Here is a 19181-nt window from a genome sequence, read left to right on the forward strand (position 1 = left end):
AATGAAGCTGGAGAGTTAGTAATGGTGGGGGGAGGGGAGTCAAAGAAGTAGCAGACAAGCTCGGTAAGTATTTTTCGTCTGTCTTCATTGTGGAAGGCACTAAGTTTCAGATTCAGATTCAAGATGTAATTTCCTGTACACAAGTGCAAACTAGTACAAAATAACTTGTCACACCTTGCTATCAGGTGTGGGTTTGCTGCCCAACGAGGGTCACCGGTTGGGAAAAAAACAGATGTTAAGCAGCAACAGCACATTAGTGCAGGGGGTTTTATTTGGTGAAAAAAAGAACTAAAGCTGCCCAAAAGTTGTGAAGAGAAAAAGTATTTACAAATAGACAAACAAAAACAAATGCACAAAAATTTACAAATATATGTAGCCTTTCACCATGATACATTGTGTCATTAGCTTTCCAATATAACTATTCACCTACCGTCAATTCCAACCTCCACACTTCTCGGAAAGCCAAACTGAGGGTTTAAAATCTACCTGTGTAGGGTGTAGTGAGTCTGCTCCCACTAACACAGGCATTGTTTTTGGACGCCCAAAACTGTCCCTACGGTCTTCTGGGACTGTTCTGCTGTCTACAAATCGATGTGACAGAGTGAGTGAAAATGAATGAAACTGTTTAGAATGCCTGCATCTAGAATCCTTACTTTTATGAGTTATAAACCAGTAGAGCACGTTAACTAAAGGGATTGTTTTGATTAGCTAAGCTGACGATTGTTTTACTGTTGGGGTGAGTAAATGGTGAACTCCCAAGAACTGCAGAATGAGAGGGCAAAGTGTGTGAGCTGCCGGGGAAACTAGACCAGGGACAGAATGAGGAGGAGTTATTAACCGGGCAAAGGGAGGAGGTTAGGAGGAGAATTAGCATTGCTAACCTGTTCAGTCACATGATTGTTACACCAGATCTGAGAAACACAAAAAAACACAATAAAATAAGAATGCCATAAATGTAAATAATAAGATTGCTTATATACAAAGATTGATTGTGTGTCCATGAGATAACGCTAGGCAAAGGAGTGTCTGTGCAAAGACTGCCCGATAGGAAATAATAAGATTGGTGGTCGAGGGCGTGGAGTGGTGGGTTAGTATGTGGATGTTGTTGTGTATTTCAGTAATATTTGAAAAATATTGTAAATATTCTGTTTGAGCATACTTTGTTGTTTACACAATGTACTCAAAGATCCAAGGTACATTTGTTATCAGAGGATCAAAGGTTCATTTTATTGTCAAATTATGCATTTACAATACAGCGCTGATATTTGCCGACTCCAGATAGCCGTGAAATATAGAGAGACCATGGGTGTTGGTGGAAAACAAAGATATCAACCGCCACCGACTGGCACAAGAAAGAAAAGACGCAAAACTCGCAGACCCCAAAAATATCCCCCTCCCCACAGCAAAAGAACTGCGACAATAACGGTCCCCATTTAATGACCCCATCACTCGCGAAAAAGAACAACAATAGCAGCACCAAATCTCCAATCCCCCCTGTTACACACACAAAAAAATTACAGATCATCCACCTGTCAATCAGTCACAAGAAAAAAAACACTGAAAAACTGAAGAAAATCAATTTAAGGCACAGTCCAATAATCACATAAATATCAGAATATTAGAAACGTTTCCGTCTGCAAAGTGTGTATGCGCTATACGACCCTGTGATTCCTCTTCCCACAGACAACCACTGAACAAAGAAAACCATGGAACCTGTTCAAAGGTAAAGATCAACCGCCCCCCTCTCCCACGCAAAAAAAAAACAATTTCAGCAAATGAAAAAGAAAAGTGCAAGAAATGAGGAATATAAAACACCAACCCACTAAATCATCGAAAGAGTCCAGGCATGTTCAGTTCAATCTGTACCGTGCCGCTTGTTATTTGCAGGCTGCCCTGATCAAAGTTGCATAAAGTAGCAACAAAAAGGAGCAGAAACCGGAAACACATCATAACTAAACTACAGAGTCCATTCCACAAACTATATCGATTAAATGTTGCCCAGGACCTAGGACTTCGGCACCATCCCCAAGCAGCATCAAGTAGGAAAGAAAAATCATTTGAATGCAGGAAAATTCCTCCCGGAGAAGTGAGCGAAGGACAGAGAGAAATTGTCACACACAAACATCTTCCTCTGGCAGCAATGAGCAAGTGACTGGTAGATGATACTGAACACCCCCTCAGCTTCCAATCTTGCCTCGATGATTTCAATCTTCCTCGATGCTTTAATCGGCAAGAAATAGCCCAGCCTAGGCTTTAGAGAAACACTCCAAGACAGCATGTCTTCATTCATCTCTCCTCTGCATTCCTCCACCTGTTGGACCATCAAGGAAAGCTTTGGGCCCTCCCATTCCTTCCACTCCCTTAGCAGGTTGACATGTAATGTCTGAGAAGCCTTTCCTTTCCCCAGATGGGGCCTTGACCTTGCTGCTTGAGGACTCCAAAGGCCCCTGCCAAGAGTTTGTTGGAGGAGGTGGGGGAACTCACATTGCAGTGCCTTACGGTCATACTGATTCCTCTGGTTCTTCTTGACCCTCTCCAGAAAGCACTGAGCCTCCTCTCTGTAGGTCTTCAGGCGATCCCTCATTTGTAAGAGATAACAGAAAATGCCTCAGCTGTGTTGCCTTGGGGCTGGTCCTCCCACTGGTGGTGGAGCAAATTGAGGGGTAATTTGGCATCCCACCCATATAGGAGCTCAAAAGGGGACAATCCAGATGATGCCTAGGGAGATTCCCACTATGCAAATAACGGAGGAATGGCAGCCACTTATGCCAGTCTTTTCCCGTGTCAGACACAAACTTCCTCAGCATGTTCTTGAGGGTTTGATTAAACCTTCTGACAAAGCCAGCAGTTTAAAGGTGGTAGGTTGTGGTGTGGATACCTGGAATACCCAGCTGATGAAGTATTTGAGACATAAGGCGTGAATTGGAACTGGTGCCCTGGCCAGTTAAAATTTCTTCGGAGAAACACACGCAGGAGAAGGGTTGTACTGGGGCAGCAATGATCTTAGGGTTGGCGATAGAACACAGAGGGTAGGTCTCAGGGAACCGGGTAGCATAGTCACAAAGGAACAAAATATAATGTAACCCACAGCTGCTTTTCTCTAGAGGGCCTACAATGTCCATAGCAATACGTTTGAATGGGGTGAATGGGCAAAGTCTGTAGTGGGGTTCTGTCTGTGTGTCGGATATGGCGGGTTCTTTGGCACTCAGGATAGAAAGTACAATATTGCTGAGCATCAGCATACATAGATGGCCAATAGAATCTGTGGCTTACTCTCAGGTAGGTTTTCATGCAAATGACCAGCTCAGGGGATGGTATGTTCAAGATGTAAAATAAAAAAGGGATATCCGCCAGATATCATGTCATTTTCCAGCATGTAGCTATCTTTACAGCTAAAGGAAGCCTTGTCATTCTCCGGATTCACCTGAGTATACAGAGGAGCCAGAACTGGATCTGCTCACTGTATGTTTGTGGAGACCTGCCATTGATCTGTGGTGAGGTTTGTGGTGTTCCGTGGTGGTCAGATGTATCTAATGCTTTGTCCAGTCATGTGTTCCTGATGTTATTTACCCCCCTCAAATAGACTCCACATAAACGGTTTTAGACCGTGTGAACACAGGACAAGACAAGACCGAATTAACATTACCCAATATATCTCTACAATTACCACATCATTAGGCAAATCTTCAACCATGCCCACCGATGGTAGGTATACATTGTCCAGCACACCAAGAGTAACATCAGCAGAAGGATACTTTTTAACATCCCCATGTACACATTCAATCAAAGGATGTCTTTAATAATCAATAACATTAGGTGGTACAAAGCCTTTTCTGACCAGAGCTAACCATACTTCCTGTATCCAAGAGAGCATGCAACCTTTGTCCATTCATCGTCTGATATTTCAGCAGAACATTTTACCTGGTTCTCCCCGCTTGCAAGTTTAACAGCCACCCCTGCCTCTAGCAATGAGAGATCCCCTCCCTTGAGACATAACAATAGCTTGACAAGTTATGTTTTTCTGAAGGACAAACAGAAGCTTTGTGACCAACTTGTTGACAGTAATAGCAAGTTAGGGGAATTTCAGGCTTTACATTGTCTCTTGTGTCTCTGATTTGTGGACCAGGGTTTCCCCCAAGTGGTCGCCACTCCCTTGACTGAGCAGAAGATGACAGGTGTGCTCTGTTCAGGGCGTGGATGTCCTGCTGGGATAGCTGCGCTGCGAAGGCTCATATTCTTGGACCCAGGAACGAACATACTCCGGCAAGACTTGCAGCAGCTGCTCGATGTTGATGAATTCCCAGATTTCCTTCTTGCTGTGGACCTCTGGCCTTATCCTGCGTTGGTAGAACCCTTTCAGACTGTGGTAAATCTCTTCTAGCGACTCTCCAGCTGGTACATAACCTCCCCCTTAAGCTCTGTCAATAGGTCTCCAGCGATATGTCGAATTTTGCCAGGAGAGCCTCCTTCAGGTCAAGATAACAGCTTAACCCTTCCTCGCCCTTGGCTAAGTAGACTTCCAACGCTCTACCAGTCAGGAGAGAAATGGGTCCACTGCTCCATGTGCTACCCGGACGTCTTAGCCAGCCGTTTGAAATGCAGGAGATAATTCTCGATATCCTCTCCACCTTGGATGTCTGGCATCTTGGGTTCTGAATGGTTGGCAAAGTCTCCAAGTCTTGGCTCAGATGCAGGCACCCGTTCCTGGGAAGACACCTGTGGTGGCTTCAGGACTGGTCCTGCGTACCTGCAGGTCCAAATAACAGGGAGTACTGATGTGCTGGAGGTGAAAGGAGCATTTTTGGGCTTCTGCTGTCCATGGAGTCTGGAGATAGTATGAAACTTGGAGTCCCCGATGTGGTGGCTGCACCCAGGTCAACACTTGTCTCTGGTGATGCAGCTCTGATAAATCTGGTTCACAGCTCTCAGAACTCCAACAGAAGTATTTCTTCCTGGGCCTGCTGCGTGGAGAGTAACTGGCCAAGAAGAGCTGCCAGCTCGGACATCCCCACAGGCTTTCCCGGCTCCTCAGGAGGACCACAACATGTCTTGGGTCGTGCACCTTGGGCCTCGTACTGTTCCTTGGACCCCATCATGTCCCAGGGTCCTTCCTTATAGGACTACACCCTGGAGCATCTGGTTTATATCCGGCTTTCCGTGATCGCAGCCCTGCTCTTTTCAACATCTACACCCCCTTTCGGCTTTCCATCCCACCGCTGCTACCATCTGTCACACCTCACTGTCAGGCGTGGGTAAGCTGCCCGTCGAGGGCCACCAGTTGGAAAAAAAAACAGATGGTAAGCTGCAACACCATGTTAGTGCCAGGGGTTTTACTCGGTGCCAGGTGAAAAAAAGCAAATGTTGCTCAACTGTTGTGAAGAAAAATTATTTACAAATAGACAAACGCAAACAAGTACCATAATTTACAAATATATAGGGGCTTTCTCCATGACACACTTTGTCAATAACTCTCCAAAATAACTATTCACCGACCGTGAAATCCAACCTCCACACCTCTCAGCAATGCCAAAATGAGGGATTAAATCTTCTTGTGTAGGGTACAGCGTGTCTGCTGCCACTGATCCAGGCATTATTTTAGGATGTCCCAAACTGTCCCTCGGGTCTTCTGATAGAACATAGAACATAGAATAGTACAGCACAGTACAGGCCATTCTGCCCACAACGTTGTGCCGACCATCAAACCCTGCCTCCCATATAAACACCCACCTTAAAATCCTCCATATACCTTGTTACGGCATCAGCAACAGCGAATATATAATTGAGTCAAGTTTTTAAAAAAACAAACAAACATTTATTAAACTCTGCTCAATAGTGTAAAGTATTAAAACGATTAACTTAACTGGAAGTTAACGGCTATACGGCAAATCTGGAACCATTCTTAAGGTGGTAAATTTGAACACAGTTCTTAAAGTCCAAGTGATTTACACAGTCAATAAGGACAGACTTCTTCGCAGACTTGAAATTACTGCTGATTCTGTCCAAAGGATTCATGACAAAGGAAATAAAATGGCTTAAAGGAACTGACCTTTTTCTGGCGAGTGAACACTGCACAAACCTTCCTGTTCTTATAGGGGCTATCTCAGATGCGGGTCACCATTTCTGAATGAAGATTTCAATAAGATCAATCCTTTATGAAACAGCAGAAGGACACCAACTTTACTCGATCCTTCAGCATTCCCGTACTTCAGAAAGGTCTTCACTCTCCAATACTATTGTAAAGGTAAATCAAAGATACACCAAACAAAGCTGGCAGCAATCGGTGAAACTGCCGGCGCAGAGATTTTACCTGACAATAGAAAGTAGAACTCCACTTTAAAATGAAGCTGCATCATGAGACGAATACACAACATAATGGAGTAACTGACCAACTAAACTAAAACTGAACTAAAGACTAAACTGCGTAACAACAGGTTTTCCAGTTATATATACCTGTTGAGAACATATCATCATGTGACCTCATACTGGCTGGAAAATTACATCACTCCACCATCACAAAACCATTACATCATGGTAATAAGACAGTCACAAAATACCCACTGGGCATATAACACCTCCCTCCAAAAAAAGAGGAAAATTTTGGTCTGTTATGAGCAAAATTCTAACAATTGTTTACAAAAAAAATACAGATGTATAAAATCTACAACATACACAATATACACAGTATTATGATACAGAACCTTGGAAACTAATATACATTAGGAGTGTTACAAATGTTAGAATACCACTCCATGAAAAAAATTGCATTCGACATCTAGTTAGACATTCAGCAATCACATTGTCTTTACCTTTAATATGAGTTATCAAAATATTATACTCCTGTAACATTAATTTCCAATTTATTAACCTTCTATTGTTGTTTTTCATCTTACTCAAAAACACTAACGGATTATAATCAGTGTAAACTACGAGTGGTTTCTGAGTAGTACCAACATATACTTCAAAATGTTATAAAGCCAAAAGAAAAGATAGTAATTCCTTTTCTATGGTTGAATAATTTCTTTGATGCAAGTTAAATTTCTGAGAAAAGTAAGCCACTGGACGATTAACCTCATCACCCTCATCCCTCTGAAGTAATACTGCTCCTGCAGCCTCATCACTCGCATCTATAGATAATGAAATTGGTTTTTCAAAGTCAGGTGACCTGAGCACAGGCTGATGAGATAGCATAGTTTTCAATTTATCAAATGCCTCCTGACAAGGCTCTGTCCAAACAAACTTTTCACTTTTCGTCAAGAGATTAGTTAATGGAATGGCAAATTCAGCAAAATTTTTACAAAATTTGCGGTAATATCCTACCATTCCCAAAAAACTTCTTAGAGTCTTTTTACCAGTTGGAGTGGGTACGTCTAAAATTAACTGAACAGGAGCTAACTTACCTTGACCCACAGCATAACCAAGGTAAGTCTCAGTGGCATGTCCAAGTCCATTTTTAGCTAAGTTAATAGTCAAGTTAGCTTTTGAAAGTCTTTCAAATAGTTTCTCCACTGCAGTAATATGTGCTTTCCAAGTGTCATTTCTTGTAACTAAATCATCAATATAGGCATCCGCATCTTTGAACCCATGATTCACAGAATTAATCATCCGTTGGAAAGTACCTGGAGCATACTTCATCCCAAATGGAAGAAAATTATATTCATATAACCCAGATGGGGTTACAAATGCAGAAATCTCTCTACCTCAATTCGTCAATGGAACACACAATTGTAAGGAACTTTGCTTTTCCAACCTTTTCCACACAATTATCTACCTTAGGGATTGGATAAGCATCAGTTTTTGTCACAGCATTCACCTTCCTGTAATAAGTACAATATCGAATACTACTGTCTGGTTTTGGCACCATAACACACGGTGAACTCCAATTCAAATTAGAAGATCTAATAATATTATTCTCCAACGTATACTTAATTTTGTGTTCAGAAAGTTCACATTTTCCCTATTCATTCAATATGCATGCTGCTTTATGGTTTTAGCATCTCCCACATCTACATCATGTGAAGCTACTGTGGTTCTTTTAGGAACGTCTGGAAATAAATCCCGATATTTAAAAATTAACTTCTTCATCTGCTCTCTCTGCTCTGATTGTAAATGAGCTAATTTTTCATCAATATTTTCCAGAAATGTTGAGTGAGGTAACCTGGCAGAAATAATGTTGGGTTTAAAATGAGACTCAGCTGGATCCAGGAAATTCCCAGAGGGATCAGACGCATCATTATTGACCACAACAGTCAATAGTAGCAGACTGTTTCTCATAATATGGTTTTATCACATTTATATGATAAAGCTGTGCTAGCTTGCTTCGATCCGGTGTTTTTATCACATAATCCAAATCATTAACTTTAGATATAATTTCATAAGGACCATGAAATTTAGCTTGTAATGGGTTCGTTTGCACTGCAAAAAGAACTAACACCTTATCTCCAGGCTTAAATGACCTCATTCTAGCTTCCTTATCATACCAAGTTTTCATTTTCTCCTGAGCCGATTTTAAATTTTCTTTAGCTAAGCTACAAGCTTTATGCAATCTTTCGTTAAATTTTAAAACATAATTCAGCAAATTATTGTGTACCTCTTTATTAATGCACTGTTCTTTTAACAAGGCCAAAGGTCCTCTAACTCTATACCCAAACACAAGCTCAAATGGACTAAAACCTAATGATTCCTGCACTGACTCCCATACTGCAAAAAGAATTAAATGTGCGCCGTCATCCCAATCCTTTTCATTTTCCACACTATACGTCCTAATCATGGTTTTGAGGGTAGAATGGAACCTCTGCAAGGCTCCTTGCGATTCTGGATGGTATGCAGACGAGGTAATCTGTTTTGCTCCCAGTTTATAAACTATCTGCTAAAACAATCCAGACATAAAATTACTACCTTGATCAGATTGTATTTCCTTAGGCAACCCAAAATAAGTAAAGAATCTTGTAAGAGCCCTTATTACAGATTTAGCCGTTATATTCCTAAGTGGTATTGCCTCTGGAAACCTAGACGCTGTGACCATGATGGTCAGCAAATATTGATGGCCGGCTTTAGTTTTTGGTAATGGGCCTACACAATCTATAATTATTTTGGAAAACGGTTCACTGAATGCGAGAATAGTTTGCAGTGGGGCCACTGGAGTAACTTGATTCGGTTTTCTCACAATCTGACAAGTATGACACGTTCTGCAAAATGTTGCCACATCTTTTCTTAAACTGGGCAAGTAAAAATGTTTAAAAACCTTGTTCATAGTTTTCTTCACAACTTGATGGCCACCCAAAAGCATACTATGAGCCACAGTTAAAATCTCATTCCGATAAACTTTAGGAACTACTACCTGGTGATTAACTTCCCATTCTCCACTTGTAGGAATTGTAGGTGATCTCCACTTCCTCATTAATACTCCCTTTTCAAAATAATATTCTACTGGCACCTTCTCAATTTAACTCTCTGGAAGAGCTTGTTCCTTTAATTTGATAATCTCAGGGTCTCTACTCTGCTCTGTTTTCATCTCCTTCCGAGATAAAGACAAATCTCCACGGTCAGACTTACTACTATAATCTTGATTAAATAATGAAGGTAAGAAAGTTTCTGATACATCCTCAAAATTCGAATCCTGAGTTGAGCAGTCATTGGTAACAGACCCATCCTGCATCACCCTTTTTCGCCTTCGCTAATACCTTCGATTCTGGTGATTCCATAAACTCGTCAATATTCATTGCTACCGAATACCACCCACAGACCAATCAAACAAAATAATCGGGTACTTCCCTTTTCCAAAACAAATAATTAAACAAGAACTTAAACTCAAAACGGAACAATCCCACAAGCCCCCAATTTTTCTGTTACGGCATCAGCAACAATGAATGCATAATTGATTCAGGTTTAAAAAACAAACAAACATTTATTAACCTCTGCTCAATAGCGTACAGTATTCAAACGATTAGCTTAACGGGAAGTTAACGGCTATACGGCAAATCTGGAACAGTTCTTAAGGTGGTAAATTCGAACACAGCTCTTAAAATCCAAGTGATTTGCACAGTCAATAAGGAGAGAGTTCTCTGGAAATGGATTTCTTCGAAGACGTTACATTACTGCTGATTCTGTCCAAAGGTTTCACGACGAAGGAAGTAAAACAGCTTAAAGGAACTGAACTTTTTCTGGAGAGTGAACACTGCACAAACTTTCCTGTTCTCACATTGGCTATCTCAGATGCAGGTCACTATTTCTGAATGAAGATTTCCATAAGCTCAATACTTCATGAAACCGCCGAATGACACCAACTTTACTCGATCCTTCAGGTTTGCCGTACTTCACTATCCAATACTACTGTAAAGGTAAATCAAAGGTACACCAAACAAAGCTGGCAGCAATCGGTGAAACTACCGGCATAGCGATTTTACCTGACAATAGAAAATAGAACTCCACTTTAAAACTAAACTGCGTCATGAGACGAATACGCAGCATATGGGAGTAACTGACGAACTAAAGTAAAACTAAACTAAAAACTAAATTGCGAAACAACAGGGTTTTCAGTTATGTATACCTGTTCAGAACATGTTATCGCGTGACCTCATACTGGCAGGAAAATTGCATCACTCCACCATCACAAGGCCATTATATCGTTGTCATAGGACAGTCACAAAATACCCACGGGATATGTAACAATCTGTCCTAGTAGTTTTCTTAAATTTCACTAGTGTATCTGCCTCCACCACTGTCTCAGGCAGTGCATTCCATGCACCAACTACTCTCGGAGTAAAACACCTTCCTCTAATATCCCACTTGAACTTCGCACCTCTTACCTTAAAGCCATGTCCTCTTGTATTGAGCCGTGGTGCTGTGGGGAAGAGGCGCTGGCTGTCCACTCTATCTATTGTTCTTAATATCTTGTATACCTCTATCATGTCTTCTCTCATCCTTCTTCTCTCCAAAGAGTAAAGCCCTATCTACCTTAATCTCTGATCAAAATCCATACTCTCTAAACCAGGTAGCATCCTGGTACATCTCCTCTGTACCCTTGCCAATGGTTCCACATCTGTCCTATAGTGAGGCGACCAGAACTGGACACAGTACTGCAAGTGTGGCCTAACCAGAGTTTTATAGAGCTGCATCATTACCTCGCGACTCTTAAACTCTATTCCTCGACTTATGAAAGCTAACACTCCATAAGCTTTCTTAACTACCCTATCTACTTATGAGGCAGCTTTCAGGGATCTGTGGACATATATCCCCAGATCCCTCTGCTCCTCCACATTTCCAAGTATCCTGCCATTTACTTTGTACTCTGCCTTGGAGTTTGTCCTTCCAAAGTGTACCATCTCACACTTCTCCGAGTTAAATTCCATTTGCCAGTTCTCAGCCCACTTCTGCGTCCTATCAATGTCTCTTTCCAATCTTCGACAATCCTCTACATTATCTACAACACCACCAACATTTGTGTCATCTGCAAATTTGCCAACCCATCCTTCTACCCTCACATCCAGGCAGTTAATTAAAATCACGAAAAGTAGAGGTCCCAGAACTGATCCTTGTGGGACACCACTGGTCAGAACCCTCCAATCCGAATGTACTCCCTCCACCACGACCCTCTGCCTTCTGCAGGTAAGCCAATTCTGCATCCACCTGGCCAAACTTCCCTGGATCTCATGCCCTCTGGCTTTCTGAATAAGCCTACCGTGTGGAACCTTGTCAAATGCCTTACTGTAGATCACATCCGCTGAACTACCCTCATCTATATGCCTGGTCACTTCCTCAAAGAACTCTAACAGTCTTGTTAGACAAGATCTGCCCTACACAAAGCCATGCTGACTGTCCCTGATCAGACCATGATTCTCTAAATGCCCATAGATCCTGTCTCTAAGAATCTTTTCCAACAACCTTCTCACCACAGACGTAAGGCTATAATTACCCGGACTATCCATACTACCTTTTTTGAACAATGTGACAACATTCGCCTCCCTCCAATCCTCTGGATGGACCCCTTCGTCAGAACTGCAGAGGGAAAGGGGACAGACCCTATAAAGAAGGTGGGGGGAGGGTGGGAAGGAGAAGACTGGTAGGTTCCAGGTGAAAAACCAGTAAGGGGAAAGATAAAGGGGCAGGGGAGTGGAAGCAGGGAGGGGATAGGCAGGAAAGGTGAAGAAGGAATAGGGGAAAGCACAATAGGTAGTAGAAGTAGGCGGAACCATGAGGGAGGTGATGGGCAGCTGGGGGAGAGGGCAGTGAAACTGGAATAGGGGAAGGAAGTGGGAGGGAATTACCGGAAGTGGGAGAATTCAATGTTCATGCCAAGGGGCTGGAGACTACCTAGACGGTATATGAGGTGTTGCTCCTCCAACCTGAGTTTAGCCTCATCATGGCAGTAGAGGAGGCCACGTATGGACATATCCGAATGAGAATGTGAAGCAGAGTTGAAGTGAGTGGCTACCGGGAGATCCTGTCTGTTGTGGCAGACGGAGCGGAGGTGCTCGACGAAAGCGGTCCCCCAATCTGCGTCGTGTTTCACCGATGTAGAGGAGGCCGCACCTGGAGCACCGGATGCCATAGATCTACAACAGACTCACAAGTGATGTGTTGCCTCACCCAGAAGTACTGTTTGGGGCCCTGATTGGTGACAATAGAGGAGTTGTAGAGACATGTGTAGCACATAGGCTTACAGGGATAAGTGCCGGGTGGGAGATCCATGTGGAGGGACGTGTGGACCAGGGAGTCACGGAGAGAACGATTCCTGAGGAAAGCGGAGAGGGGTGGAGAGGGAAAGATGTGCTTAGTTGTGGGGTCCTGTAGAAGGTGGCGGAAGTTGCGGAGGATAATGTGCTGGATCCGGAAGCTAGTAGGGTGATAGGTGAGGACAAGGAGAACTCTCTGTCCCTGTTGTGGTGGTGGGAGGATGGGTGAGGGCCGAAGTGCGGGAAATGGAGGAGATGAGGGTGAGGACGTCATTAATGATTTTGCTCAAGACCTAGGACTCTGTCAGAATCGAGAGAGAGAGAGAGAGAGAGAGAGTGAGTGAGTGTGTGGTGGGAGAGAGAGAGAGACAGAGAGAGAAACTGTCACACGCAGACACCTTCCTCAGGCAGCAACGACCGAGAGGCTGGTAGATGGCACTCAACACCCCCTCGCTTTCCGCTCTCGCCAGGATGTTTTAAATCTTCCTTGATGCTTCAATCTCCAAGAAATGGAATCAATCATGGGCTCACGCTCCGTCTCCAGGTTCCTAGACCTCAAGGCTGCACACTTTAATTGAAACCTCATTGAAAGTTTCTATCTCTGTATTTTCGCTAAAGTAAATTCTGTTGACGGACGCAGTCGATGTATAATTAACGCGTCGATAGTCTGAGTATTAATTCGGATTAATTGAACTGTCCCCATATTTACATTTCGACCGGATTTATGCTCAGAATCATCGGGGTTTTACAGTATGGAACTTGAGGATTCAATGGAACCTTTTGCGCGTCAACCGGATATTTATGTCACAGCCTCTGCAGCCGCGCTCCGACGCCTATCCCGCGACCTGACCGTTCATATATCCAGAGCGGCACCGGATGGTGTCCGCGTTGTAAAATTAAGCTGTTCCGAACTGGTAACTGAAATAAACTCCCAGCCTCCCAGGAATGCGACGGGCTTTAAGAGCTCCGGCTGGAAAGAGTGGAGACGGAGGCAGAGTGAGGCATGCGTGGTGGTGGAGTGGCAGGTCACTGGAGATTTTAAGTAGGGAAGTGATCAAATTGAATGGAAGCAGGGGTGTGGGGCCAGTTGACCTGATCCTGCCCCTATATTCAAGGTCTCAAATGGAAGTGTGAGGAACTGAATGACGTGGTGCATTGTTCAGTCAATGACATAGGTGGAAAGTAGGATGAGGCCATTTGCCGTGAGTATAGGGAGGTATGAAAGAGGCTGAAAGCAGGACCTCCAATGCAATTGATGCAGCTCTATAAAACTCTGGTTAGGCCACACTTGGAGTACTGTGTCCAGTTCTGGTCACCTCACTATAGGAAGGATGTGGAAGCATTGGAAAGGGTACAGAGGAGATTTACCAGGATGCTGCCTGGTTTAGAAAGTATGCATTATGATCAGAGATTAAGGGAGCTGGGGCTTTACTCTTTGGAGAGAAGGAGGATGAGAGGAGACATGATAGAGGTGTACAAGATAATAAGAGGAATAGATAGAGTGGATAGCCAGTGCCTCTTCCCCAGGGCACCACTGCTCAATACAAGAGGACATGGCTTTAAGGTAAGGGGTGGGAAGTTCAAGGGGGATATTAGAGGAAGGTTTTTTACTCAGAGAGTGGTTGGTGCGTGGAATGCACTGCCTGAGTCAGTGGTGGAGACAGATACACTAGTGAAGTTTAAGAGACTACTAGACAGGTATATGGAGGAATCTAAGGTGGGGGCTTATATGGGAGGCAGGGTTTGAGGGTCGGCACAACATTGTGGGCCGAAGGGCCTGTACTGCACTGTACTATTCTATGTTCTATGTTCATTCCCATTCAGATATGTCCATACATGGCCTCCTCTACTTCCATGATGAGGCTAAACTCAGGTTGGAGGAGCAACACCCCATATACCGTCTAGGTAGTCTCCAGCCCCTTTGATATGAACATATAATTCTCCAACTTCCCGTAATTCCCTCCCCCTCCCTTCCTCTATCCCTATTTCACTCTACCCCCTCCCCCAGCTCCCTCATGGTTCCGCCTCCTTCTTCTACCACCCATTGTTTTCAGGGCTATGACGTCAATGCTTCCCCTCCCCCACCTCTTTGTCTTTCAAATTACTGGTCTTTCAACTGACGCTACAAGCATTCTTCAAATCCTTCCCCATCTTTCATTCTTCAGTCCTGACGAAGAGTTCCAGCCCGAAACGTCGACTCATCGTTTCTGACTGATGCTGCCTGATCTGCTGAGTTCATCCAGCGTACTGAAATTGTTACTTTGATCTTTGTTCAATCACCGACTGATATTTCAGCAGAACATTTTACCTGGTTCACCCCCCTTGCAAGGTTAACAGCCACCCCTGCCTCGGGCAATGAGAGATCCCCTCCCTTGAGACATAACAATAACTGGACAGGCTAGGTTTTTCTGAAGGACAAACAGAAGCTTTGTGATCAACTTGTTGACAGTAATAGCAAGTTAGAGGAGTTTTAGGTTTTACATTGTCTCTTGTGTCTCTGATTTGTGGACCAGGGATCTCCCCCAAGTGGTTGCCACTCCCTTGACTGAGCAGAAGATGACAGGGGTGCTCCGATCAGGGCGTGGATGTACTGCTGGGCCAACTGCACTGCGAAGGATTGTATTCTTGGACCCAGGTATGAACATACCCCGGCAAGACTTGCAGCAGCTGCTCGACGTTAATTAATTCCCGCTATCTCCTCCTTGATGTGGACCTCCCCCGGAATCTCAGTCAATAGGTCTCCAGCGATATATCGAATTTTGCAAGGAGCGCCTCCTTCAGGTCAGGGTAACAGCTGAACCCTTCCTCGCCCTTGGCTAAGTAGGCTTCCAACGCTCTACCAGTCAGGAGAGAAATGGGTCCACTGCTCCATGTGCTACCCGGATGTCTTGGCCAGTTACAGGCACCCATTACTGGGAAGGCATCTGTGGTGGCTGTGAGGTCTGGTCCTGCACACCTGGAGGCCCAGATAACAGGGAGAGCTGGGGTGCTGGTGGTGGAAGCAGCATTTTTGGGGCTTCTGCTGTCCGAAGAGTCTGGAGACGGTGTGAAATTTGGAGTCCCTGAAGCGGTGGGTGCTCCAGGTCAACACTTATCTCTGGTGATGGAGCTCTGATCAGGCTGGTTCACAGCTCTCAGAACTCCGATAGAACTATTTCTTCCTGGGCCTGCTGCGTGGTGAGTAACTGGCCAAGAAGAGCTGCCAGCTCCGACATCCCCACAGATTTTCCCAGCTCCTCAGAAGGACCACAACATGTCTTGGGCCATGCAACTTGGGCCTCATACTGTTCCTTGGACTCCATCATGTCCCACTGTCTATCCTCATGAGACTCCAGCCTGGAGCATCTAGTTTAACTCTGGCCTTCTGTTTTCACAGCCCCACTCTTTTCGACATCTACACCCCTTTTCGGCTTTCTGTCACACCTTGCTCTCAGGCGTGTGTAAGCTGCCCGACGAGGGCCACCAGTTGGGAAAAAATCAGATGGTAAACTGCAACAGCATGTTAGTGCCAGGGGTTTTACTTAGAGCCAGGAGAAAAAACAAAGCAAAAGTTGTGACGAAAACTTACTTAGAAATAGACAAATGAAAACAAGTACAAAACTTTACAAACATACAGGGGCTTTCTCCGTGATACACTTTGTCAATAACTCTCCAAAATAACTATTCACCAACCGTGAAATCCAACCTCCACACCTCCCAGCAATGCCAAAATGAGGGATTAAATCTGCCTGTGTAGGTGTAGTGTGCCTGCTGCCACTGATCCGGGCATTATTTTAGGACGCCCAAACTGTCCATCGGGTCTTTTGGGACTGTTCTGCTGTCTACAAACTGATGGAACAGTGAGAGTGAAAATAAATGAAACTGTTTGGAATGCCTGTGTCTAGAATCCTTATCTTTGTGAGTTATAAACCAGTAGAGCTCACTAACTGAAGGGATTGTTTTGATTAGCCAAGCTAGCGATTGTTTTACTGTTGGGGTGAGTAAATGGTGAACTCCCAGGAACTGCAGAACGGGAGGGCAAAATGTGTGAGCTGCTGGGGGAACTAGACCAGGGACAGAACGAGGGGAGTGACTAACCAGGCAAAGGGGGAAGGGGTTAGCAGGAGAATTAGCTTTGCCAACCTGTTCAGTTTCTTATACCAGATCTGAGAAACACAAAAAAAAATATAATAACAGAAGAATGCCAGAAATGTAAATATCAAGATTGCTTTTGACAAAGATTGATTGTGTGTCCATAAACTAATTCTACGCACAGGAGTGTCTGTGCAAAGACTGACTGACAGGTAATATTAAAATTGGTGGCTGAGGATGTGAAGTGGTGGGTTAATGTGTGGAGGTTGTTGTATATTTAATATTTCAGTAATATTTGAAAAATTTTGTAAATATGCTGTTTAAGCATACTTTGTTGTTTACATAATGGTAGAACTCTTGGCAGTGTGGAGGATCAGAGGGATCCCGGGGTCCATTGGAGTCCATAGGACGCTCAAAGCTGCTGCGCAGGTTGACTCTGTGGTTAAGAAGGCATACGGTGCATTGGCCTTCATCAACTGTGGGATTGAGTTTAGGAGCCAAGAGGTGATGTTACAGCTATTAGAACCCTGGTCAGACTGCACTTGCAGTACTGTGCTCAATTCTGGTCACCTCACTACAGGAAGGATGTGGAAACTATAGAAAGGGTGCAGAGGAGATTTATCAATACGTTGCCTGGATTGGGGAGCATGCCTTATGAGAATAGGTTGAGTGAACTCGACCTTTTCTCCTTGGAGCCATGGAGGATGAGAGGTGACCTGATAGAGGTGTATAGGATGATGAGAGGCATTGATTGTGTGGATAGTCAGAGGCTTTTCCCCAGGGCTGAAATGGCTAACTCCGAAATGCCACAGTTTTACAGTGCTTGGAAGTAGGTACAGAGGAGATGTCAAAGGTAAGTTTTTTTACCCAGAGAGCGGTCAGTGCCTGGAATGGGCTGCCTGCAATGGTGATGGAGGCAGAAACGATTGGGTTTTTTAAGAGACTCTTGGATAGGTACATGGAGCACAGTAAAATAGAGGGCTATGGGTAACCCGAGAAAATTTCTCAAGAAAGTAGTTACATGTTCGGCACAGCATCATGGGCCGAATGGCCTGTATTGTGTTGTAGATTTTCTATGCTTCTAGAATGTATTCAAAGATTCAAGATAAATTTATCATCAGAGGATCAAAGGTTAATTTTATTGTTAAATTATGCATGTACAAATCAGCTCTGATATTTAGCGACTCCGGATAGCCATTAAATATAGACAGACCACGGATGTTAATGGAAGAAAATTCATCAACTTCCTCCCGACCAGCACAAGAAAGAAAAGACGCAGAACTCGCAGACCCCAAAAATATCCCCTTCCAGCAGCAAAAAAAACTGCGACAATAACAGTCCCTGACCCTGTCACTCGCAAAAAATACCCCCTCCCCGCAGCAAAAAAACTGCCATCAGAATAGTCCCTGACCCCGTCACTCGCAAAAAATACCCCCTCCCCGCAGCAAAAAAACTGACATCAGAATAGTCCCTGACCCCGTCACTCGCAAAAAATACCCCCTCCCCGCAGCAAAAAAACTGACATCAGAATAGTCCCTGACCCCGTCACTCGCAAAAAATACCCCCTCCCCGCAGCAAAAAAACTGCCATCAGAATAGTCCCTGACCCCGTCACTCGCAAAAAATACCCCCTCCCCGCAGCAAAAAAACTGACATCAGAATAGTCCCTGACCCCGTCACTCGCAAAAAATACCCCCTCCCCGCAGCAAAAAAACTGACATCAGAATAGTCCCTGACCCCGTCACTCGCAAAAAATACCCCCTCCCCGCAGCAAAAAAACTGACATCAGAATAGTCCCTGACCCCGTCACTCGCAAAAAATACCCCCCCGCAGCAAAAAAACTGCCATCAGAATAGTCCCTGACCCCGTCACTCGCAAAAAATACCCCCTCCCCGCAGCAAAAAAACTGACATCAGAATAGTCCCTGACCCCGTCACTCGCAAAAAATACCCCCTCCCCGCAGCAAAAAAACTGACATCAGAATAGTCCCTGACCCCGTCACTCGCAAAAAATACCCCCTCCCCGCAGCAAAAAAACTGACATCAGAATAGTCCCTGACCCCGTCACTCGCAAAAAATACCCCCTCCCCGCAGCAAAAAAACTGACATCAGAATAGTCCCTGACCCCGTCACTCGCAAAAAATAACCCCTCCCCGCAGCAAAAAAACTCCCATCAGAATAGTCCCTGACCCCGTCACTCGCAAAAAATACCCCCTCCCCGCAGCAAAAAAACTGACATCAGAATAGTCCCTGACCCCGTCACTCGCAAAAAATACCCCCTCCCCGCAGCAAAAAAACTGACATCAGAATAGTCCCTGACCCCGTCACTCGCAAAAAATAACCCCACCCCGCAGCAAAAAAACTGACATCAGAATAGTCCCTGACCCCGTCACTCGCAAAAAATACCCCCTCCCCGCAGCAAAAAAACTGACATCAGAATA

At 44.3% G+C, this 19181-nt stretch overlaps 1 protein-coding gene across 1 annotated transcript in view; it reads right to left on the reverse strand.

The window, feature by feature from the left end:
• LOC140198465 (butyrophilin subfamily 1 member A1-like) overlaps nt 1-2584 on the reverse strand; it is a 77784-nt gene extending 75200 nt beyond the window's left edge. The window contains exon 1 of the mRNA XM_072259549.1: nt 2485-2584. Within this exon, the coding sequence (XP_072115650.1) occupies nt 2485-2584 (100 nt within the window). The remainder of the gene's footprint in view (nt 1-2484) is intronic.
• Between the last annotated feature and the right edge of the window lie 16597 nt (nt 2585-19181).

This window comes from Mobula birostris, chromosome 5, assembly GCF_030028105.1.
Source record: "Mobula birostris isolate sMobBir1 chromosome 5, sMobBir1.hap1, whole genome shotgun sequence".
NCBI classification, from domain to species: Eukaryota; Metazoa; Chordata; class Chondrichthyes; order Myliobatiformes; family Myliobatidae; genus Mobula; species Mobula birostris.